The sequence below is a fragment of the Palaemon carinicauda genome, chromosome 34, assembly GCF_036898095.1.
Source record: "Palaemon carinicauda isolate YSFRI2023 chromosome 34, ASM3689809v2, whole genome shotgun sequence".
In the NCBI taxonomy this organism is placed as follows: Eukaryota; Metazoa; Arthropoda; class Malacostraca; order Decapoda; family Palaemonidae; genus Palaemon; species Palaemon carinicauda.
The window spans coordinates 13,533,496-13,559,653 of record NC_090758.1 but is presented as its reverse complement, the minus strand read 5'-3'; the positions used below and the strand labels follow the sequence as shown (position 1 = coordinate 13,559,653).

The 26,158-nt window shown below is 47.9% G+C and overlaps 1 protein-coding gene across 1 annotated transcript in view; it reads right to left on the bottom strand.

Annotated features, from left to right (window-relative positions):
- LOC137627077 (uncharacterized) overlaps positions 1–26,158 on the bottom strand; it is a 117,520-nt gene that overhangs the window by 54,466 nt on the left and 36,896 nt on the right. Inside the window, exon 2 of the mRNA XM_068358066.1 lies at positions 14,178–14,364. Coding sequence (XP_068214167.1) covers positions 14,178–14,342 — 165 coding nt within the window. The 5' untranslated portion in view covers positions 14,343–14,364. The remainder of the gene's footprint in view (positions 1–14,177; positions 14,365–26,158) is intronic.

Here is a 26,158-nt window from a genome sequence, read left to right as displayed (position 1 = left end):
GGGGCCTCCGTATATGGCTCTGGACGAAGGACGGGCATTGCCGTAGCGGCGGGGGCCTCCGTCCTAGGTCTATCCATTGTCGTGGAGGACCTGGCTTCCGTGGGCTTGCCCGACAGGGGAGCCGTCTCTCATTCTCCTGACGTTGAAGAGTTACCTTGGAGGATGGGATGCGGCTGCCAGACCGAAGGGGCGACTCTCTCCGCTGGGCGGATTGAGCCGGAACCTTCGCGGCCTTATGCCTGTCCGATGGGGCTGGAAACGACGTATCCTTCCGTCGGTTGAATGTGCCGCTGGAAGTGAATCTGTCCGGAGTTCTGGATCTAGGGTGCCAACCTGAAGAACTCGGAACTGCTGAGAGCTCGACGAGCTTGCTACGCGGGATAACCACCCATTCTTCTCCAGGAGATCTACTTCTTCTAAACTTCCTTCTGGGGGACCTGGAGTGTCTACCCCAATGGCGAAACCTGGAGCGTGAGCGGGAACGAGAGTGTCTCCTCCGTGACCTCTCACGACGTCTTCGGGACATCTTTCGGGCCTCGCCCTCCGAGGAACAGGAACTCGCTACGGCTGAAGAGTCTGACGACGCATCGTAACTCATCGGCGGGGCGGGCGCGCGAAGAGCCGCTGGAGGTATAACTCCACGATCGGCTGAAGACGGGGGCTGTAGGAAGACGTCTGGTAGGGTAGTCGACGGCGCTGGAGGGGAGCGTGGGCATCCTTCATTGGGGAACCAGGTTCCGAAGCCTTCCTCCATTCTCAACGGGGACCTGCAGGGCGTCCTCGGAGGTACCCACCCGAGGGAGTCTGATGGCAGTGAGTCGTCTTTCCCGATGGCGCCCTCGGCAGCAGAGGTACCTGAAAAGCAAGCCCAAGAGGCGGGAGAAGAGGCAGGAACATTTTTACCCCACATAGGGTCATCTGATGAGACGTGCCCCGCAAGCACCAGGGCTCTGTCTTAGAACACACACCCGTCCCTCCCTCAGGCCCCTCACTTGCCTGGAATGACGCCACTACCCCACTATGCTGCAATACAGACTCCTGGGGAAGGGCCGCCGGCTTCTTCCCCGCAACGGACTTACCTCGTCCCCTACTCTGGGTAGGGGAAGGTGGTATGGAGGCTCGACCTGACGACGCTCCTGGAGACGCAAGGGGAGAAGAGATGCTCGCCTTCTTAGGGGACCTCTTGGGTGCCTTCTTCTTCTTAGTGCCGAAGCGCACCCACTGCACTTCGTTCCACGATTTGCACTCCGGGCACGTGTCCGTAGGGGAACACACTCTGCCCCTACATGACAAACACAAGGTAAAAAAGCACCACACGATTTTCCGGCCATAGGCCCAGGACAACGGCGGGGATGCTCCATGTCGCACTAGTAACACACCGCAAGACACAGGAACGCAAAGGGAAGGAACAAGGGAAGCACAAAGGTACCACGTGGGACCGCTCGAGACACAAAGGGAAAGGCACAAGTATACCACGTGGGGACCAGTCGCACTGGGATTAAGGAGAGTGTTGAGATGTTATCACGGCGCGACCAGAGAACTTACTGGAGGTCGAGACCTGAGAAAGCATGCTCCCTGACCCAGGGTTAGCCTCAGGGCGTGTATCACTCCGCCTGAGGTTAACCCTCACAGAAAACGGTTGTAGGGTAAACTACACAAAACTCTGGTCGGATGGGAGGAGATCCCAGATTCTCCTAAGAAAATAGTTCGAGGTAAGTACTCCGTGTTGGAACAATCACTAATTCTATAGTGATTTTTATCTTTCCTAACGATAAAAACCCGATAATCGCTGGCTAGACATTCATTTTTTACCTTAAGCCTGAAACTTATAGGGTGGCTAAAGCAGATAAAGTAACTTGAAGGAATAAGGTTTGTATAGTTAGGAAAAATACAAATACAGTGATGCCTCAGCATACGAAAGTAATCCGTTCAGGATACGGTTTCGTATGCTGATTTTTTTGTATCCTGAGTCGCGTTTTACATGTAAATAGCCTAATCCGTTCCAAGCCTTATGAAAAGACACCTTTTCTTTCATAAACACGCTAAACTGTAGTAATAAACATGCAATGCAGCCATTTCTATCATTCAATAATTAACCCAACCGTTAAAAACCGCCTAATCCATTCCAGAAACCACCATGAGATTATTCAATAATGTAGTTATAGCCTAGTTATCCCCTCCAAGCCCTAAGAAAACGGTCCATTTTCTTTACTACTGTATAAAAGTTACGGTACTGTATGTAAAGCATTTGGATCAGTGAAGGTGTATTGTTACCTGTACACCTAAATTAAGGGTTGATACCCTGAAAAAAAAGGTACAGTTAATTAACAAAAAAGTTAAAACTTTTTAAAAATACTCTCAGCGACGAGTTGGGATCTCGTAAGCTTTTCGTATCCTGAAAATTTTTTCGTATACTGGGGCATAAAAATCTTCGGATCGCTTTTCGTACCCTGAATTTTTCGTAAGCAGAAACTTTTGTATCCAGAGGTATCACAGTATCCTTTAAAAATCTTTATAAGTCCTTTGATAGGAGAATCCCTAGCCAGGAAAAAGTCCCAGGACCTAAAGACTGGACAGTTTAACTTAACCGGGAAATGCCAAAGCATGACAAATTCGAAGATAATTTGTATTTTTCCTAACCATACAAACCTTAGCTATTTACATTGGGTTTACCTTTTAGCGCAGCTGAAATGGCGAGCCATTAGAATTTAACGAGGGTGTATTACCCCCGCGCTAGTTAGCGGGGGGGGTAGGGGAGTGGTAGCCAGCTACCCCTCCCCCCCCTCACACACAGATGAATGCTCACTTTCACTTAGAGGTAGGACTTGTCTTGGGGGACAGGGCTGGCGGGCAAATATGTGTAAATAGCTAAGGTTTGTATGGTTAGGAAAAATAAAAATTATCTTCGAATTTGTCATTTGTTCCGTAACCGAAATACAAACCACGCTATTTACATTGGGTGACTTACCCATTAGGTAGGGTGGAAAGTCCCCAGCCATACTGGCTTTGGCTTTACCCGGGGACTCAGAATCCGAGTGAGTCGCAAGGAACCGTGTGGCCTACATAAGCTTGTGTGTGAAGGAAGAAGTGTGACCCGTCCTAGGCAGTTGACCTGGAGTTCCAGAAGGAACTCTGGGTTAGGACGTTCCCAATACCACCTCGTCAGGGTATGGGGGACGCGACAGTATTGACTCAATACTCGGAACACAAGGAAGCATGGTTTACCTGCAGAGGTTCGAGGTCAGCTATGCAGAGACCAGGATGCTGCTTCGCCGTAGAGGGGATGACGAAGAAAGAAATAAGGGCCAGACATACTTCTTTCGTTCATGCAGACTAAAACCTGATAACAATGCCCTCAACCTTCTGCTACCTGTCCAAAAAGGAGCCTGAGGTTAGACCAGCTGTTGTGTAGCCACCACAGAGCGATAGAAAACGTATCGAGACTCCTGTGGGTCACGCCCTGCAGGAAGCGGGCTGCGAAGGTCATTAGACGCTTCCAGACTCCAGCTTGTAGCACCTGCGTCACAGAGTAGTATTACTCGAAGGCGAGGGACGTTGCGATGTATCCAACATCGTACTGTAGGGCGACGTGACGGGGGAGGGTCTGGAGACAGGTCGAGATGAATGTCCTTGAGTCCGGGCTGAAGAGGTATACTGGTGACTCTCCCCCGTGTCCTCCTTGTGCTCCCAAATCGGCTGCAACTGAGGACAAACTGCAGCTGTTCCCAAAGCTAACCCCTCGATTCCTTTACTGGCAAGAAAGAGAAGGTCTTGGGACATCAGATACAGAATGGAGACTCGAAATCTTGAAGGAATTGGACCGAAGGGCCGGGACCCCCAGGTTCTGAGTCTAGCCAACAACTCAGGAGTGAACCTGAATGTTGCCTTCCCCTCTTCCTTAGCAAGGGCGGAGTCGTACGAGACCAAGAAGATTGCTTACACACTGGCCGTGGCCAGAGTGAGCAGGAGACCCAAGGCGGAATACAATCCGAGGCCTGTCGTAAAGGGTCTTGAGAAGATCTCTTAAAGGACTAAAAGTCCGAGCCATGCTCCAAGTTGGAGGTCTTCCTCCGACTAGGGCAGGGACGATCGTAGCTTCGCATGAGCGAGGAAAGATGCAGCGGGCAGGAAAAACTTATTCCTTTATGCCTGAAGGTCAGGGAAAGGCTGAGCGACAGGCTTCATTGCCGAGAGCGGAAAGGAGTTTCTTCCCGCCGAAAGGCAAAAAGACCGTTATTGCTGGAGAAGAGGCCTCAAGGGAAGAGGTATATCTCCCACGGCACCAATCACCGAAGACTCTTCACTTTGCCTGGAAGACCCCTGCGGATGACTATCGCAGATGACGCGACCTCCGTACCGCGACTGTAGCGGGTTGTCTCTTCTTGAGGAGGAGGCGTAGTGTCTCCAGGCATGAAGCCGAAGCGACGCCCCGGTTCGGGAGAGATGTCGCCGTGTGGTTGTTTGAGTAGTCTGCGCCGTGGGAGAAGCTCTCCCGGGAGTTCCGTCAGGGGAAGCAGAGGGTCCAGAAACCGTTCTGCGCATAGTCCCAGTGGAGCTCTCCCATTGAAAGGTTGACAGACAACCTGGTCTTGTTGAGACCCATTGTCCACAGACAAAAAGGAGGGAAGACGCAGGCGTTGAAGTTGTCCCACCATCACCGGAATACATCTTGCCAGAGTCTCGGGGTCTGAGACTGGGGGGAAGAACAGTGGAAGCTTGAGGTTCCAAGCTGTCGCGATCAGGTCCCCCAGACCAGGACTTGCTGGTTACTCAAGGTCAAAGACCCCCAGGTACACTCTCTCTACGAGGCTCTGCTCGGATAGTCTGAGAGAACATTCCTCTGCCTGGAATGAGAGAGCCGATGGTGGTATTGAGATAATTTCCATCATCCCGGTATCTCTACTGCAAGATGTGAAGGTGTGAAAATGCGTCCCCTGCTGGTTAGAACACGCCAGAATCATGAAGTTGACGCGCACGGGGCGACTCGGCAGGAGCTGTAGGATCTGTAGAGGGGCCAGACTACGGCCCCTAAGCCTGCCTGAATGATGGAGAGGTATCCTTCAGGTCTTGACCATAGGCCTGGACCGGAACATGCCCCCCCCCCCCCTTTCCTTTGACGAGTCCGAGAACAACATCAAGAATGTGGGGAAAGGACGAGAATATCCACTACCATCAAGAGGTTCCATAGGTCAACACCCATTGCAGGTCTAATAGTTCCGCTGGTCCCATAGGGGCCAGGAAGTCCGGTTAAACGTTGCCTGAAACCACCGGAACTTGGATCGCCCCACATGGAACTTATCCTGAGGCGACCGTTCGGACTATAGACGGGTCAATGAGGAAAGGAGAACTAGGAAACGTTCCAAGGTAGGGCTGAAAGCTCTGCTTGAATGAGAACAGGTACTGCGACTCTCCTCAGTCTTGCCACAGTCAACTGAAAGGAAGGTTCGGAGGATGTGGCAACAGAATCTGGCGTCCCCAGGTGGTCACCCAACCAAGTACCGACTAGAACCGACGTTGCTTAACCTCGCTGGACGGACGAGAAGCGGGGTTTCCAACGTGGTAAGGCCGTTGACTCAATATCATGGCCAGATACTCCAGATGTTGAGGCAGAAGAAGAGAAGGCTCCAAGCAAAATACCATGAACCCACACTCATGGTAAGCATCCGGAAGCTTGTCCCGGCGCTGAAGAAGGTTGAACCCGAGCCTACCGGAGTTGACCAGCCCTCCAAAAGGCAGAGGAGGCGGAAGCCTGCACCTGAGTGGCCATGAGGAAAGCAGGGAGAGTTCTCTTGGGAAAAAAACCTGCTATGCCACGGCGGGATAGCCACACTGCATCATAAGCAGGAATACTTGCAGTCTAGGCTGAATTCGACGAGCTCCCTGGAAGATGGATGGAATGGAAACTGAAAGTACCCGTCCTTCCGATCCAGGGTTTAAGGAGTCCTGTCGCCTCGTTACCAGTCTGATCGATTCTGCTGTTCTACGCTGGCCGAAGTTTGTTCGACAAACTTGATCAGGGCTGAGAGGTCGACTACGGAACTCCCCTCTCAGATCCTTCCTTACAAGAAAGGATCGACTGAAGAGGCCGGGGGTGAAGCCGTCGATGATCCTATGGAGGACCTTCGCCTAAGGTATGGACCATTCTGCCCAACCGGGCAACTCTTGCTGACGCTATGGCATAGAGGTTCAGAGACACTGAATTCGCTGACAGAGACGGCAGGCGCGATATCCTTGGCTGATCACAGAGATTGTGCGGGAATGGGCATCGGGAAGCTGTCATCCGGATGAGTAACCTTAAGCATCCTCCCAGTGAGAAACCTGCAATCCTAGAGTTCGTGAACTCTGCCGCTCCTTTTAGGACTATGCCTCCCAGGGGGAGCCTCCCGTGCCATCTGTTCCTGACAGGAGGAAACCGCAATTGGACACCTTGTCCCAGTTGTCGTAGCCGATAACTTAGGCCGACGTGGTTGAAAGAAAAGGGCGCTGGAGCCCTGCAGAGTCTGGAAGAAAGCGCCTTGGAGGAGTGAAAACGGAAGTCAATTTCTTCCGCACAGCCGCTGCCTAAGTCTCTGTCCTTTTATTATTATTATTATTATTACTTACTAAACTACAACCCTAGTTGGAAAAGCAGTATGCTATAAGCCCTGGGCACAAACAAACTCTTCTCAAGGAGGGAAGGGCGTCTGAGATCGTCGACCTCCACAGATGAGACACCCGAAGGAAGCCCTCAGTCAGCGCGTCCAGATGGTACAACATCGAGCTTGTCCGCAAGTTAGATACTTAACGACGAAAGGCCAAGGTGCCTGAGCTCGAGAGGAGGAAAGTACCCATGATTTTCCTGTAGCTTCCTTGAACCAAACCTCGGGCCGTAACCGAGGAGGGAAAGGACCTGGTAAGCCCCCAGAGGAAGGGGTAAGCAGTCACCCCTTGGCCGATGGAGAAATCTCGAACGGAAAGCACCCCCCCGCCAAAAATCCTTCCAGGGAATGACGGGGAAGGGCTAACCCAGGTTCTGGAAAGAGGAGTGTTGCTCAGACCTCCCTGAAGTTTCTTCCTATTCTTGCAAGTGCCATGCTCTGCGTTTACGGGGTGAGGCCGTGTTCTGGAAATACGCTCCAGAAGAAACTCGCCAGGCTCTCTACTGCAAAAACCCCAATGGGAATCATGGTCGTAATCGCCCTGGAGCTCGCGCGATGGTAATTCAAAGATTTGCGCATGGGCGAACGTGGAAGCGCCCATGCGCGGTCACGCAGGAACGCAAACGAAGGAGCGCAGGAGGGCGAGCGTGGTAGGAAGGGCGAGAGCCGGAGGTCGGCGAGCGATAACCCATAGACGAGCAATGGATACTGCAAGAATTAAGCCGACGTTCTGCGAAGAAACACTGTCTGTTCGAGCGACGGAACACCGTCGGTTCGCGCGACGGAACACCGCCGGTTCGCACGACGGAACACCGTCCATCCGCGCGATGGAATACTGTTGGTTCGCGCGCGGGCGAACATTGGAGAGCATGTGCGCGGACGCGCATGAGCGTAGACGTGCAGGCACGTGGGCGTGTGGGCGCGCAGGCACGTGGGCGTGTGGGCGCGCAGGCGAGCGGTCGCGCGGGCGCGCAGGCGAACGGGCGCGCGGGCGCGCAAGCGAACGGTCGCGCGGGCGCGCAGGCGAACGGTCGCGTGGGCGCGCAGGCAAACGGTCGCGCGGCCGCGCAGGCGAACGGTCGCGCAGGCGAATGGTCGCGCAGGCGAACGGTCGCGTAGGCGAACTGTCACGCGGGCGCGCAGGCGAGCGGTCTCAAGGGTGGGCAGGTGAATGAGCATGAGTCTGAGGCGGCGAACGCAAGCGTTAGCGCGATGGCGAGGAAACGCGCTGCCGCGTGGGCGAGGAAGACCGCTGGCGATATGGATCAACAGGCGATCGGTGGTGAGCTGGTGAGCGCTAACGCGCAGGTTGGCAATGGCTCGTTGTGGCATGTCGACACGTTGGCGAGCGATGGGGAGCAGCATGCGCAGGTGAGCGATCGCGCGATGGGGAGCAGCATGCGCAGGTGATCATCGCGCTTTGGCGAGCAGCATACGCAGGTGAGCATCGCGCGATGGCGAGCAGCATGCGTAGGTGGGCGATCGCGCGATGGCGAGCAGCATCCGCAGGTGGGCGATCGCGCGATGGCGAGCAGCATCCGCAGGTGGCCGATCGCGCGATGGCGAGCAGCATCCGCAGGTGGCCGATCGCGCGATGGCGAGCAGCATCCGCAGGTGGCCGATCGCGCGATGGCGAGCAGCATCCGCAGGTGGCCGATCGCGCGATGGCGAGCAGCATCCGCAGGTGGGCGATCGCGCGATGGCGAGCAGCATGCGCAGGTGTGCGATGGCGAGCTAGTAGCTGGCGAACCATGTTCTTTCAGAAGTGTTGGAGAACGTTGGCGTGCCGGCTGTAACACACACGGGCGATCCGGAGATCGCAGACGTGTAGAACGCTGTTGAATAGGCGATACTAAAATCGCCTGTGCACGCTGGCGAGCAGGTGAACGCTGGCGAGCTGATGATCGCTGACGATCAGAAGGCAACGCGTGGAAGCCTGTGCATAGAAGAAGAGTCCTTAACCCAGACCTGAACCGAAGTTCTAGATCGCGAGGGCGAACGTGGGCGCACAGGGCGCGTAACTGGAACCAACAGGAACAGCAGGGATGCTCATCATGAGAGCGCTGACGAACAGGAGAGCGCTGACGAACAAGAGAGCGCTGGCGAAAGGAGAGCGCTAGCGATCAGGAAGCGCTGATGAGCAGGAGAGCGCCTGTGCGCTAACACTGAGCAGGAGCAGGAGAGAACACAGCAGAAGGGCGCGCAGGGGAACCCTGACACGCAAGGGAAGAACCCCCGTGGGAGGCAACCCTTTGCCCCGAAGGGAACGTTGTCCGTCGGGAGACAGATGTCCATCGGAAGACCGTTGCCTGTCCGCCGGGAGACTGATGTCCGTTGGAAGACCGTTGTCCGTCGGGAAGACTGTTGCCCGTCGGAAGACGAGATCAGACTGCTGTCCATCTGCACCAAGACGGAAGATCAAGAAAAAGGAGTTGTAGGCTGCAAACGGCGATTCAAAAAGGCGCCTCTTAGCACCCTTATAGGGAGATGAGAGGCCCTTACGACGAGGCGGACGGTGGGCCTTACGGCGAAGGAGGCCAACAGCAACAGCAGCAGAAGAATCCTCCGAAGAGGAGTCTCTATGAGTGTACTCTCTCGCGAACAAAAGAGAAACACTTCGTAGAAGAGACTGGTCAGCCAGTGACCTAAAAGGAGCAATCCTCCGAAGAGGAGCTCCTGCAGTTGCCCAGCCCCTTGAGCGAAACTGCAGGTGTGACCGCTCAGCACCAAGAGCATAGTCGCACGAAAAACAAAGGAAAGAGAAGAACCCCCCAAAAGGGGAAAAACTCAAGCCTGGACAGGAAAAACTTCCCTCGGAAGGAAAGTTACCCGCCCAAGGAGGCAAGCCTCCTGAGAGTTCTAAAATGAACTGGAGAGCTGTCCGTCGTCACGGGAGTACTTCCAGTAGAAGGAGACACGCCCCTGACGAAAATACAAGAGGGGAGGCGGCAACAGCCGAATCCCCAGGCCTCCACAAGACAGCTCACACCGTTGCCATATTACAGAAACGAACTAGATCGGTAACTGTAAAAAGATAAAACAAAAATCATTAGTACACATTCATTCCCCCGGGAAGGCTCTGAAGAAGAATCCCAAGGGAAAGGAAACAAGAATTACACAACAGGCACGTGCCCTCACAACCACTTACACTCACGGAAGGAGAGCTGTAACCAAAACAGAATTATAACAATTATAATTATGAAACTATGTAATTATGTAATTTAAAAATGAATAAACACTAAAGAAAGAACGAAAACCCCGAAAGGAATCGTTCTACAAGCTGAAAAAAACAACTACAATTAGATTCATAAACTAATTGAGACAAACGTACGGCGTAGCAACCCCCCCACACGGAAAGGAAGCTACAAGGGCGTAGTAACACGTAGTAAATGGGTGAACGACCTCAAGAGAGAGAGAGAGAAAGACCGGAGTCAAACTCGATCGCAACCCATAAAATTACGCCGTGGAGGCCTAACTGCCGAGGACACCACGTAGAAATCGTACACTACACACACAAATCTGAAAAGGAAACTTACTGATTTCTATACTCAAATATATATACAAACATGAAAACATGTTTACATATATATTGAGTAAAAGAAAAGTAAGTGATTAAGTAAAGACAAAACAAACAATGGCTGCCAAGAGAGGACCAAGACAGAGACGTCTGTCACAGTCCGAGCCAAAAGTGAAAGTGAGCATTCATCTGTGTGTGAGGGGGGGAGGGGTAGCTAGCTACCACTCCCCTACCCCTCCGCTAACTAGCGCGGGGGTAATACACCCTCGTTAAATTCTAATGGCTTGCCATTTCAGCTGCGCTAAAAGGTAAACCCAATGTAAATAGCGTGGTTTGTATTTCGGTTACGGAACAAACCTGGTTTAAAGGCCGCTCAAATGGCAGAGGTAAGGGACAGTGACATTGGCCTCGTCAGCAAGACATCGTCCTAGAGACTGACCATATATTCATATGATCAGCATCCAAGCCCCCTCTCCACCAGGCAATGGCTGCTGATGACTCAGCAGGTAGACCTATAGGCTTCCTAAAACACCTCATCCTTAGCTCACTAGGATGGTGAGGATGCAGACACTAAAGAAACCGTCGAACTTCAGCGGGACTCGAACCCCAGTCCAGTGAGCGCCGGAGAAGGGCGGTTCCAATAAGCTACCACAACCCATATAAGAGCTAAGGTGTGACTCCATACAATCTCTTAGCAGTCTATCCATAGGTAGTAGGTTGGCCTGGGCACCAGCCACCCGTTGAGATACTACCGCTAGAGAGTTATGGGGTCTTTTGACTGGCCAGACAGTAGTACATTGGATCCTTCTCTCTGGTTATGGTTCATTTTCCTTTTTGCCTACACATACACACCAAATAGTCTGGCCTATTCTTTACATATTCTCCTCTGCCTCATATACCTGACAACACTGAGATTACCAAACAATTCTTCTTACTGCACTGTAATTGTTCAGTGTCCACTTTCCTCTTTGTAAGGGTAGAAGAGACTCTTTAGCTATAGTAAGCAACTCTTCTAGGAGAAGGACACTCCAAAATCAAACCATTGTTCTCTAATCTTGGGTAGTGCCATAACCTCTGTACCATGGTCTTCCACTGTCTTAGGTTAGAGTTATCTTGCTTGAGGGTATACTCGTGCACACTATTCTATCTTAATTCTCTTCCTCTTGTTTTGTTAAAGTTTTTATAGTTTATATAGGATATATTTATTCTAATGTTGTTGCTCTTCTTAAAATATTTAATTTTTCTTCATTTCCTTTCCTCACTGAGCTATTTTCTCTGTTGGAGCCCCTGGGCTTATAGCTTCCTACTTTTCCAACTAGGGTTGTAGCTTAGCAAATAATAATAAAAATAATAATAATTATATCCTTGTCTATGTTGTTCGAGCATATACACATTATAAAAAAAAGGGTTTGAATACATTCTGTAAGGAGATTGCTTTTAACAAATCTTCATTTAAGAGAAACGTAGCTCGTTTATGTCCAGTCCAGCTAATAACGGCCACGACTGGTGCACCCATGAAGTCCCTAGGGGGAAGAAAGAAGAGTAGAATACAAGTAATTGTAACTTTCAAGACGAGGAGCCTTCTCCTAGGGGAAGCGGTCTCTCAACAGAAATAGAAGATCCCGACAGTCTCCGTCAATGCACATCTCATTTTTTAGAATCAAGATACATTCTATGATTACTCTCAGCAGAAACGGAGGATCCCTTCAGTCTCCGTGAATTGAACTCTCCTTTTTTAGAATCAAAATACTTTTTGTGATTACTCTCAAAAGAAAGGAAGGATCCCAACAGTCTTCATGAATGCATTTCTCATTTTTTAGAATACTGAACCGGGAGTGTTCTCTAAAGAACCTGAAGGTGGGACAGAGCAACGATCAGCTTCCCTTCAGAAGCAAAATGCCCTTTGATTCTCACGTCCCAGGAGCATATAAGTAAGAGTAGTATTGAGCAGCGTGCAAGCTCATCACGTGAATAACGGTCAACTAGAGATGACAAATCTTGCCTTCAATCACGTGGACTCGATGAGGCATCCCGTGGCTCGTCGGGGCCCTGAGGGCGATCCTGGACGGCCATTTGTTCTTGTTCACGGTCGCGCGTGGTAACTTATTGACGTGTGGACTGGCCATGCAAGGAAAGAACAGGTGACAGTTGACCTCGTTTATGCACACCCAAGTGAAAATGGGAGTGTCATCGGTGAGCAAGGATCTTATTCCTGATAACAATCGTGTGAGATATCCTAGGAGAGAAAGTTGTCCAAAGGAGGGAAGGGGAGAAAGCCTGTACCCTTCATCCAGACCAACAATGTGCACAGTATGAGACAGAGCACTGGTGATACGTGTCCCTGGGATTCTTCGGCGAACTCTTCTTCTCCTGTCCGCCAGAGTTGGCAGCGTCCAAAGGATGAGGTGAAGAGGAGGCAGCAGAGGTAGAAAAAGAACTAGAAGAGGATGAGGAGCGCACATGCTTCTTCTTCTGCCTAGCTTTCTTCGTGGTTGAGGTCTTGGAAGTCAACAACGACCATCCCGTGGAGTAAGTAGCAAGAGAGACCTCTTCTCCAGTAGCAGTCGAGACCAATCAAAGGGTGCTACTTCGCCCCCCCCCCCCCCCCCCCCCCCCCCCCGTAGAGCAGGAGGCGGGGAAAACGCAGCTGCCGAACCCTCGGTAGTATGTTCTGGCATCTGCCAACATATTCAGCAGCTTTTCTGTAATCTCTAAGGGAGGCCACATATTCTTCGGGTTCAGGTCATCGTCATCAGGCAGTATAGAGAGACAGGCAAGTCTCGAGGCAAAGGAGTGGGGTATTATCTATACTAGAAGATAATACTTCCGCTTTCCCAAACGAACGCCATGAGAGCATTTCCTCCAGATGACCTAGCCTTAGAAGATTCTGAGGGAGACAAAACAGGAAGTGTACAACCTGAAGAGGAGGAGCTATAGAGTTTCTGCGCCATCTCTTTAGTTTGTTCGTTCGTTGTATTGTAGCCAACAATTCCTCTTGGCACGGGTCTCTCCCTTGCTCGGCCCGTAGGTAACCTGCAATATGTAGAAGGTTGGTTGTTAAAAAAAGAGGAAATTTTAAGGTTTTTAGTTGTAGAGACAGATAATAGAGGAAGGATGATGGTGGTAGTGGAAGGGGCCAACATGTCACGGATAGTGGTAGTTTGAAGGCGTTGTAAGGCCTTTGAAATGTAGAGAAATGTTGCAGGTGGGGTTGTTCAACTCTTTACTCCATAGGGTCCCTGCGGAATATTTCAGTAACAGAAAAAGTTATGGACGATGTGTATAGGGCCTTACGGTGAGGGGAAAAGCTGGATTTTGATGAGGGTTTCAGAGGTTATGTTACCTCGATGGAGGTAGGTTTAAAAGCAATTGTCTGTGGATTTCTATGTTTTCGACAATTGCTTTAACCAATGTGGCTGCAGTCTGCCTGGCGTGTTGCGAGTTGATGTCTGCTTGAAGGTTGCCCCTCAGTCATGCTGTCTCCCTACATTCTAGTAGGTACGGCAAGAGGGCTTGATCTGTCAAGGCATTGCTAGCTCTGATATAGACGATTCCCTCTAAAGTCTTCTTCCCCTTCTTGAAAAACTCCACCCACTGCAGAAGAGGCCATGAACTGCCGCCTTAACAAGGGATTACTGTGGACAGTCATGCCCTTGACAATATATACGCTGATGATGGGGATCAATGGCAGGTCTAGACATAAATTGGCAACACTTTTTACCAGTTTACTTGAATACAACATGTCAACACACTTCTTCAATTAATCATAAAGAGAAAGATTAAAATAGCCAAAATGAAAAAGGCAGTAAGAGTACTGTACGTCTGCATCGCTTGGCTCCGAAGTCGAAACTGAGCGGGTGAAGCTTAGCCGCCATCAGCCAATAAGCATAACTTACTCTGTTGAATTTCTAACGACCATTTCAGCTTTGTTCAAGTCATGCGCCTATTAAAAGATGATGTTCTGTATCCATGTAGGAACAAGTGAATCATATTAAACACGAAGACAACATAACACGACTTACCTCCTCTGCCCCACTGTCATTTCTGTCAGGGGAATCCCTATTATCGCTCAGATTCAAATCCGCCGAGACCCGAGCTATCTGTGGGTTAAAGGGGGAGGCACTCTTCGATCCGGGTAACCTCACGGGCGAGTCTGATGCCGGAGGCAAGTCATCGAGTTCGTCCATGGCTGCAAATCTCCAGGGACGTCTGAAACCAAACAATTTCTTAAAACACATTTCATAAGTGTGACCGACTGTTGTGAATTTACATATACAATTTAAAATAAACAGTAAATAGCTATGATATCCATCAAGCTTATCCTTTATCTATTAGATTTCATTTATATGTTGTTACTAATCTTAAAATATTTCATATTTTTCATATCTCCTCATATACTGTTCATCCATTTCCTTGTTTCCTTTTCTCAGTGGGGTATTTTCTCTGTTGGAGCCCTTCTGCTTATAGCATCTTGTTTTTCCAACTAGGGTTATAGCTAAATAATAATAATAATGATAATAATAATAATAGAGGTAGAACCACTAACAAATAGAAACACACTTTGTAGTCAGACACAAAAGATGAACGCAATCTCCAATTAATATTGGGATCAGTTCCAAATCACCAAACAGAAGTCTGGGTATGTATGATGGGAATACAATGCATAGCTGTCCAATTTTTTTACCCACTTACGAATGAAGCCATCTTACTCATGCCATGATACAGTAACTCAAAAAAAAACAACACCTGGGAAGTAAACAAACTCAGAAATGTACAGTACATGCACTTGTATTCTGTATCTTGTACAATACTTTGTAACGTTGAATGAAAACAATAAACGAATTTAACAAAAGGGGATCACTCAGTAGAGTATTTCTTCGCCATGCCAAGCAGTCTTATTTCGCTTTCAATCAACTGCGTACTTGTACTTCGATGTATTTTCTTCAAAATCTAATGGATTTGTCCTTGTGTTATACTCCACATGTCCACTAAGTCTCGTTGAAATTGGTTCAGAAGTTTTCGCGTAATGTTGCTCGTAAACAAAAAATAAACTAACAAAATAATTGCCATTTACTTAATATTGCGATTATTTTCAAAGTACTGTTGCGTACTTGTACTGATGTACTTTATCCAAAATGTTATAGATTTATCTTTGATCCATACCTAACATGACTACCAAGTTTGGTCAAAATCAGTACAGTAGTTTCTATGACGAATAAATAAACTAAGAAAAACAGACGGGTGAATACTGTACGTACCCTTCGCAAAATCTTCGATTTTAGTGAAGGTAATTATTGAAACCATACAACTTTGCATCTTGAAGCCCTTTTCAATTCACACATACAGTAATACATTATACAATAGAAAATAATACAGTAATTCAGTGAGTAATAACATCATAATACCTATACAGTACCTAAATAGATAAGAAAGACGTATAGTGCACTGTAGTTTATGTTTTCCACCTTTGTACACTTTACCTTCAAACTTGGTACAATCTAGTACTTTGAGCTGCTAATCCCACAAACAGAAGGTTCCCAACTTAAAATCAGTCTGAGATAAAATGTTATTTTCATTAGTAAAATAAATTTTTGAATATACTTACCCGATAATCATGTAGCTGTCAACTCCGTTGCCCGACAGAATTCTACGGGAGGGATACGCCAGCTATCACTATACTAGAAGGGGGTGTACTCACAAGCGCCACCTGTGGCCAGGTACTACAGTACTTGTTGTTGACGCCACCTCACTTTTTCCTCGGTCCACTGGTTCTCTATGGGGAGGAAGGGTGGGTCAATTAAATCATGATTATCGGGTAAGTATATTCAAAAATTTATTTTACTAATGAAAATAACATTTTTCAATATTAAACTTACCCGATAATCATGTAGCTGATTCACACCCAGGGGGGTGGGTGAAAAACCAGTGTACAAGACTAAAGGATAGCTAAGTATCCCGTATTTCATATAATCAGTTATCCACAATAACAATGAAATAATAAGTACCTGGTAAGGAAGTCGACTTGAACCGTTACTCTGCCTTTAATAAGATCGTCTTCCTTACTGAGCGCAGCGTTCCTCTTGGAAGGCTGAATCAACTCAAAGGTGCTAAAGTATACAGGGCTGCAACCCATACTAAAGGACCTCATCACAACCTTTAACCTCGGCGCTTCTCAAGAAAGAATTGACCACCCGCCAAATCAACAAGGATGTGGAAGGCTTCTTAGCCGACCGTACAACCCATAAAAAGTATTCAAGAGAAAGGTTAAAAGGTTATGGGATTATGGGAATGTAGTGGCTGAGCCCTCGCCTACTACTGCATTCGTTGCTACGAATGGTCCCAGGGTGTAGCAGTACTCGTAAAGAGACTGGACATCTTTGAGATAGAATGATGCGAACACTGACTTGCTTCTCCAATAGGTTGCATCCATAACACTCTGCAGAGAATGGCTCTGTTTGAAGGCCACTGAAGTAGCCACAGCTCCCACTTCATGTGTCCTTACCTTCAGCAAAGCAAGGTCTTCTTCCTTCAGATGAGAATGTGTTTCTCTAATCAGAAGCCTGAATAGTAAGAAACTGAGTTCTTAGAACTTGGAAAAGAAGGTTTCTTGATAACACACTATAAGGCTTCTGATTGTCCTCGTAAAGGTTAAGACCTTTTTAGATAGTACCTAAGAGCTCTAACTGGGCAAAGTACTCTCTCCAGTTCATTCCCCACCAAGTTGGACAGGCTTGGGATCTCGAACGACTTAGGCCAAGGACGTGAAGGAAGCTCGTTTAGCAAAAACCGAGCTGCAAGGAACATGTAGCCGTTTCAGATGTGAAAACAATGATCCTGCTGAAGGCGTGGATCTCACTTACTCTTTTAGCTGTTGTCAAGCACACGAGGAAAAGAGTTTTTAATGTGAGGTCCTAAAAAGAGGCTGATTGGAGAGGTTCAAATCTTGATGACATAAGGAACCTTAGGACCACGTCTAGATTCCAGCCTGGAGTGGACAACCGACGTTCCTTTGAGGTCTCAAAAGACCTAGGGAGGTCCTGTAGATCTTTGTTGGTGGAAAGATCCAAGCCTCTGTGGCGGAAAACCGCTGCCAACATACTTCTGTAACCCTTGATCGTAGGAGCTGAACGGGATCTTACTTTCCTTAGATATAACAGGAAGTCAGCAATCTGGGTTACAGTGGTACTGGTTGAGGAAACTGCATTGGTCTTGTACCAGCTACGGAAGACTTCCCCTTGAGACTGATAGATTCTGAGAGTGGATGTTCTCCTTGCTTTGGCAATCGCTCTGGCTGCCTCCTTCGAAAAGCCCCTAGCTCTTGAGAGTCTTTCGAAAGTCTGAAGGCAGTCAGACGAAGAGCGTGGGGGATTGGGTGTACCTTCTTTACGTGAGGTAGACGTAGAAGGTTCACTCCTAGAGGAAGAGTCCTGGGAATGTCGACCAGCCATTGCAGTACCTCTAAGAACCATTCTCTCGCGGGCCAGAGCGGCGCCAACCAACGTCAGCCGTGTCCCTTTGCGAGAGGAAAACTTCTGAAGTACCCTGTTGACAATCTTGAACGGCGGGAATGCATACAGGTCGAGATGGAACCAATCCAGCAGAAAAGCATCCACGTGAACTGCTGCTGGGTCTGGAATCGGAGAACAATACAACAGGAGTCTCTAGGTTATCGAGGTAGCGAACAGATCTATGGTTGGCTGACCCCACAGGGCCCAAAGTCTGCTGCAAACATTCTTGAGAAGGGTCCACTCTGTGGGGATGACCTGACCCTTCCGGCTGAGGTGATCTGCCATGACATTCATACCGCCCTGAATGAACCTCGTTACCAGCGTGAGCTTTCGATCTTTAGACCAGATGAGGAGGTCCCTTGCGATCTAGAACAACTTCACGAAAGAGTCCCTCCCTGCTTGAAGATGTAAGCCAGGGCTGTGGTGTTGTCAGAGTCCACCTCCACCACTTTGTTAAGCTGGAGGGACTTGAAGTTTATCAAGGCCAGAAGAACCGCCAACAACTCCTGCAATTGATGTGAAGTGTCCTTTGCTCCTGATTCCATGTTCTCGATCATTCCTGTCCGTCCAAAGTCGCACCCCAGCCCGTGTCTGATGTGTCCGAGAGGAGACGGCGGTCGGGTTTCTGAACAGCCAAAGGTAGACTTCCTTGAGAAGAAAGCTGTTCTTACACCACGCGAGAGAAGACCTCCTCTCTTCGGAAACAGGAACTGAGACCGTCTCTAGCGTCATGTCCTTTATCCAGTGAGCAGCTAGATGATACTGAAGGGGGGGAGGTGGATTCTCCCTAACACGATGAACAGGGCCAGCGATGAAAGTGTCCCTGTTAGACTCATCCACTACCTGACTGAGCATCGGTTCCTTCTCAGCATGCTCTGGATGCATTCTAGGGCTTGGAAGATCCTTGGGGCCGACGGAAAAGCCTGAAAAGCTCGACTCTGAAGATCCATACCCAGGGAGACAATGGTCTGGGATGGGATGAGCTGAGACTCCTCAAAATTGACCAGGAGGCCCAGTTCCTTGGTCAGATCCATAGTCCATCTGAGAATCTCCAGACAGTGACGACTTGTGGGAGCTCTTAAAAGCCAGTCGTCTGACGGAGCCGGACACAATATCATGGTACTGCTGCACAGTCTGTGAACTGTCAACCATGGGGAAGCGAGGAAGTACAGTGACAACCCGAAACTGTCTAGACTGTCTGGGTCGTACAGACAACTCCTTATCGGGTTGCTGAGGTTGCCGCACTGCGTCACAACAAGTCACTTCTGCTGGTTGTTGAACGTCTTCCCAGTGACACACTGACTCCGTAAACAAAAAATCCTTTAACAAGGACTAAGCTTGGACTGCATGTCTTGCAACACAGCTCAAGGTCTATGGGAGCAGGTGTGGTAACAGACGGGGTTAGTGACTGAAGTGGAACCATTACCTTCCCTGGAAGCATGTTATGCTTAAATAAAAGTCCATAGGAGGCTACGCAGCTAAAGGCTCCTCTCCAAATGACAGAGTCCTCAAGGGAATATCAGAAGGAGGGAGAAAAGCACTTTCTCATCTACAGGGACCATATCCGAGAAAAGTTAAGTTCTCTCAGTGAAGGTTTCAATGGTGCAAAAGCAGCAGACTAGAAGGCAACGTTATGAAACTGCTTGACAGTCTAGTGAGTTGGCAACAACCAAAGATGTATGACTGAGAAGCATGCGGTAAGGTATGCAGAGCATGTTGTATGCAGAGCATGCTGTATGCAGAGCATGCTGTATGTAGAGCATGTTGTATGCAGAGCATGCTGAATGCAGAGCATGCTGTATGCAGAGCATGTTGTATGCAGAGCATGCTGAATGCAGAGCATGCTGTATGCAGAGCATGTTGTATGCAGAGCATGCTGTATGCAGAGCATGCTGTATGTAGAGCATGTTGTATGCAGAGCATGCTGAATGCAGAGTATGCTGTATGCAGAGCATGTTGTATGCAGAGCATGTTGTATGCAGAGCATGCTGTATGCAGAGCATGCTGTATGCAGAGCATGCTGTATGCAGAGCATGCTGAATGTAGAGTATGCTGTAAGGTAAGCAGAGCGTGTTGCATGGCGTTTAACATTTCTCAGAAATTCCATGACCAGTGCTAGAGTGCTTCATGCATGCTTGCATGGGGTTTTAATATCAACATAATATTTACCTTACATTCATAACTCATGATTCATTTTTGTTTTGAAGATATTTTTGCCATATTTTGCGATATTGTTAAAAATATATTGCAAGGAATACATATATATTTTTATATAAGTAAGACAAATAACCTCCATTATCATAATGTTTGTGTAGGCATACATGTATATGATTACAAATGCAAGTTATGAAAGTAATGAGGTGTTATTATTGTCATTTGTAATTTCTCAAGTTGAGGAGAAAGTGGCAGATGCATGCGTTGAGGTGGCTGACTCATAGCATGAGTGACTGAACTCAAGGGTTGCGCTTGCTGAGTGGTTGGCGGAAGCGGAGTAGCAAGCGGAGAGCGATGAGGTAGAGGCTGCGCAGAACGTAGTAAATGTCTCGCGAGTTGAGGCTCCTGAGGCGCAAGGCTAAGGTGTTGTGGAGCTTGCCTTGAGGAGGGTTGAGCTCGCTGCAGCGAGAGCTGAGGAGACTGACTCATGGATGGGAGAGGTTGTTGTACCTCAACCGAGTGTTGCATCAATGGTGGAGCAGCAAGTGGAAGCGGAGGAAGAGAGGTATAAGCCTCCTGATCCCATTGCTGAGGTTGCCTTAAGGAAGGCGGAGGGAGCTGTACACCACTGGGAACAGTAAACTCAGAACGTGGCTCAACATCGTACGCCTGGCAGGCGGTACTGCGGTCAGGCGGAGCGAGCGCAGGCGGAGCGAGTGCAGGCGGAGGCGGAGGCGCAACCTTCTCAGCCCGACACTCACGCATCAATACTGAAAGTTGTGACTGCATGGACTGCAGTAGAGCCAACTTGGGGTCGGCAGACACTAAGGTCTGCTGAGGCAAAGCCTTAACAGCAGAGATCTGTTGCGGCAGAACCTTACTCCTCTTGGGCGGAGTGCAGTCGACAGATGACTGTGGCGAGTCAGAGCTGAGCCAATGACTGCAGCCCGGTTGAGCACTCGCGGACTGGACTCTGCGTTTGAGTGGTCTAGAGACCTGAGTCCAGCGTTTCTTCCCTGACAATTGATCAGCGGACGAGTAAAAGACGGGCTCAATCGTCTGCAGGTGGGAGTGACGGTCTCTGGAAGACACGCCCGCAACCACCGAGGATACTTCTGTGCGCCGATCAAGGCCTGCCGAACCCTTTTGCCCTTCGACATTGCTTCTCCCCTGGGCTTGGGAGCTTGCAAGAGGTCCCGGACTGGGAGGACGACTGGCACGCACAGAAGTACCCTCACGCACAACACTGACACTTTGCGCTAATCACTTATCACTTTTGATTTTCTGTTTGCACTTATTTCACTGAACTCGAAACTTTAAGTGGTTTGTACCTGAAACACGCAATTCTATCCTTTCTCAAAAGTTAGTAATTGCGAAAACAGAATTACAATGTAACAGAAAAATCTAATGAAAGATAAATAATTCAGTGGCTGGAAAGAGACTAAACACTAGATCAAATAAACTACGTTTAAATTCTCTCACCGCATAAAGCTTGAGAACAAGAAAAAACTCTAGAAACGTTTACCTTCTTCCCCTAAAGAGACTAGGGAGAAGAGTAAAAACGATAACAACGTTACTCGCTTGAACGAAACGTTTATCCTCCTCTTTCTCCCTCCGTCTCTATCTCTCTCTCTCTCTCTCTCTCTCTCTCTCTCTTGACTTAGAACCTGAGAGAAGAGCCCAAACATATATATCGTTAAAACATATTATTGTTAAAGGAAAATATTTCCCAAAATGAAAAGTTCCTTTGTAGAATTAAAACCATTAAGTTAAGAAAGAATGAACAAAACGCTAGACACGGTTACTCTTACTGCAACGTGACACCGTGAAAATTCTCTCTCTATCGTAACGATAGAGCGCAAGTTGAACGTTCTGAAATGTCAACAACTGCAGAGACAAAACAAAACGTTAGTTCAACTTTGAAAACAGTACGAGACTATCAAAGAAATTCTTTCAAAAACATTAAAATAGCATAATATGTTAACAGGTAAAACCGAAATGACGGGCTCAATGTTAATTAACTTCGGTACAAGAAAAGACCGCCTATTATAAGGAAAGGTCGAATATAAACAAATATAAAAATTAATTTTAATAATTTTATAATAAAAGGAAGTTAATCGAAGAGGCCTATAAAAGGCGGAGAGATATAAAATAAATCTATAACTTTTGTTAAGCAAAATTAAGAAAGAGAGTCTATACTCTCTTAGACACCAACACTTCCGTCTAAGGGAAGGGTCGGCCATTAAAAGGTGAAAGAGAGTTCATACTCTCTTCGTCACCATAATTAATCAATTTAATTCCAAAAGCTAACTAAGCTAATATAGAAGTTTCCAGTATAGCGAATAGCTGCAAATTTTAGAGAAATACTTCACCAAACCGTGAACAATACTCCAAAATCATAAGCGTATCCAAGAACGTCTTGCCGGAAGCACGACAGAGGAAAAAGTGAGGTGGCGTCAACAACAAGTACTGTAGTACCTGGCCACAGGTGGCGCTTGTGAGTACACCCCCTTCTAGTATAGTGATAGCTGGCGTATCCCTCCCGTAGAATTCTGTCGGGCAACGGAGTTGACAGCTACATGATTATCGGGTAAGTTTAATATTGAAAAAACATATTGCATCTAAAGTTCATATACAGTACTGTAATAGGATAATGAAAGACTGTAAGACAAATCTAAAGTAATTTGGGTGATACTATAGTGTGATTCCTACCCTATTTTAGGGTATGAGGTGATCTCTACCAAAGGAGGATAGATGAAACATACTTCTTGACACTTTTAATCTATTCTATTTTATAAAACATGCGGAAAAATACATAAAACGCACTTTAGGTTAGGTTAGGTAAAATGGTCGTTTTGTTTACAGTACACTATTTGCTTGTTTAGTTGGTTTGGTAACACTTAATTAAATTGTTACTCTTTTAATAACACCTTGGAAGGGGAATATTACATTATTTGGTTGTTTGCTTGGTAGGAATCACCCTATAGTAGATTTGAATCCCCATATTGAGGTAGGAACAGAAAATGAGGGTAGGAGTAACGCTTTAGTAGGTCCGTAATTTGCATTTTTCCTAACGATACAAACCTTTAGCTATTTATTAGGAGTATTATCTTCGGTGAAGCTGAAAGACTAGCCATAAGACTTTTAGCGAGGTGTAACTACTCCATGGCAGGGGGGTAAGGGGTACCCCAATCACACACACACACACCCATGTTGTCTCGTCACTTTTGATTGCAGGACTTACTGGGGAATAGGTGATGGCTCCCTGTTGGAGCCCTTGGGCTTATAGCATCTAGCTTTTCCAACTAGGGGTTACAGCTTAGGTCGTAATAATAATAATAATAATAATGATGAAAACCTCTGCCCTCTACCATCTGCTGCTTGTCCATCAAAGAGCTTGAGGTGCTGAACTACTTGCTGTGCAGCCACCACAGAACCGATGGAAAAGGTCTCCATGTTCCTGTGGGTCACATCTTGCAGGTAGTGGGTAGTGAAGGTCGTCTGATGCTTCTACACACCCACTTGAAGGACCTGAGCCACAGGGTAGTTCTTGAACGCTAGGGACGTACCAATGCCCTTAACGTCATGAGCTCTAGGTTTCTGCGATTGCAGAGAAGAATCAGGATTCAAGGCCCTGTCTATGACCTTACGAATTCACGGTGAGATGATGTTCTTGGTGATTGCTCTCTTAACCTTCCCCATCCTGACGAAGAGTCTACTCACTCAGAAACGAGCTCCTGCAGTTATCGAAGTAACACCTGAGAGCCCTCACTGGGCACAGTAGCGGTTGATCTAAGTCGCAGGTTACATTACAAAGACTCTCAATCAGGACGGGCCCAAATCTAGGATCCACTACTCCCGGATTTTGAGTCTTGGCAAAATAACAGGGATGAAGCCAAGCATTACCTCTCTCCATCCACTTGAAAGGGAGATGTCGTAAGATAAACTACGGAGTTTGCTTACTCTCTTGGCCAAGGCCAAAGTAAGAAAGAAGATCGTTTTCAGTGTCAGGTGAAAATCTGCTGCCTGACGTAACGGTTTGTAGGGAGCTCCTTTTAACGATCGAAGAACACGAATGACGTTCCATGGCGGTGGTCTAATTTCTGACTGAAGACAGGAAAGCTCCAAACTCTGTATGAGAAGAGACAATTCCAACAATGAGGATATATCAACTCCCTTCAATCTAAAGGCGAGGTTCAAGACTGATTGATAACCTTTCACCGCCGAGACCGAGATAAGTTTTTCCTCAAGAAGGTATGAGAAAATCCGCTATCGCTGGGATGATGGCATCGAGAGGAGAGATACCCCTTCCACGACACTAACCACAGAAGACTGACCACTTTGCCTGGTATACTGCAGCTGAAGATTCCCGGAGGTATCCAGACATGTTATTAGCAACAGGTTGCAAAAAAACTGTGTGAGGCGATGCTGGATAACCTCCAGACGTGACATCGGGACTCAAAGGCTTTGTGCATGATCTTTGCCTGTGACGTGGAGAGAAAATTCTCTTGGGATTTCTATTAGCCACTGAAGAAGGACCAGAAACCATTCTGTGTGATGCTATAGCAGAGCTTTTAGCTTCATTGCCAGTTTGTTGGATATCATTACTTTGTCGAGCACCTTTCGTATGAGGCAGAACGGGAGGAACGCGTACATGTCGATGTTGTCCCAACGTTGTTTGAAGATCTGGCACTGGAGAGCAGTAAAGCGGGAGCTTGCTGTTCAGGGATGTCGCAAATAGGTCCACTGTTGGCAAACCCAATGAAGTCAGGACTTCGTTGGCTACTAGATGATTCAAAGAGCAATCGGAACCCCCTATCTGAGTCGCTCAGCTCAGACTGTCTGCTGGCACATTCTGTTTTCCTGGAATGAAGCGAGCTGATAGGGACACTGAGTTGTCTTCTGCCTACATTAGCATCTCCACTACTAGATGGCAAAGGTGCAGAGAAAAGGTACCGCCTTGCTTGTTTTCGTAAGTCACCACCATCGTGTTGTCGCTCAACAACACCAAGGGGTGACCTGAAATAAGCTGAAAAAACTGTTGCAGGGCCAGAAAGGCTGCCCTCATTTCCAGAAGATTTATATGCTGAGATCTTTCAGACTCAGACCAGAACTCGGAGGGCGAGTGATGCAGCAGATGGGCCCTCCACCCTTCTTTTGACGCATCTATTAAAAGCATCAATTCCGTAGGGGAGAGAGACAATCGTCCCCACTGCGAAGATTCTCGTCTGCCACCCACCACCTCAGGTCCGTCCTCTGCTCGGGTCCCATGGGGACCAGCAAGTCCGGTGGGTCCTTGTGCTTGGCCGAACTGGACTTCAGTCGCCACTGAAGATATTGAATTCGCAGCCTACCATTGCATACCAGACGTTCCAGGGAGGTCAAGTGACCTATGAGGCATAACCCCTGCTGCACTGGAAGTGAGTCTCACCAAAGGAAGGGACTTGCCACCTTCCTTAGTCTTTGGATTCTGTCGTCGGAAGGGATGACTTTTCCTACTCTGGTGTCCAAGAGCATCCCCAGGTATACCAGTCTCTGAGAAGGTTGCAGGGAGGACTTCTCGAGATTTATCATAATCCCCAGATCGTGAAAAAACTTGAAGTCTGAATCGGTGTTGGAGAAGGGTCATTACCAAGTCTGCTAGGACCAGCCAGTCGTCCAGATACCCAAAGAGATGTATGCTGATCCTGTGGGCCCAGGATGACACTAGGGAGAAGACCCTTGTGAAAACCTAAGGTGCTGTCGACAGACCGAAGCCCAGCACCTCGTTGGTTGTCCACAATGATCCTCAAATACTTTCTTGAAGACAGATAGATTGGGATCTGGAATTATGTGTCCTGTAAATCCAGCATGCACGTGAAGTCCTCTGATCTTATTGCCTGTCTGACCGAGTCTGCCGTCTCCATCCTGAACAAAGTCTGTTGCACAAACTTTTTCAGGGAGGAGAGATCAATGACAGGTCTCTCGCTTCCAAACGCCTCCTTTACATGATTGTGGCGGGATGTAAACAAAAACAACCCCCACACCCTTGAATCTTACTTCTAACAATTGTCTCCGCAACACAAACTTTCCCCTGACGTTATCATAAACTGGACTCTTAGACTAAAGGGCAACAAAAACAAAACATAACCTTAAAACTATATTTACCGCAACCAAAACAAAAAATCATACATCATTAAACAAACTTAACACAAAAACAGACAAAAATAACACTTTTATATTTATATTATAGCGGTGTGTGTGGGTACACAGAACTCGCCAATCACAAAACCTTTACGAATCCAACACCAACAGTCCCCACACAGTAACGAAAAACACTTAAACACTAAAATAAATCACTT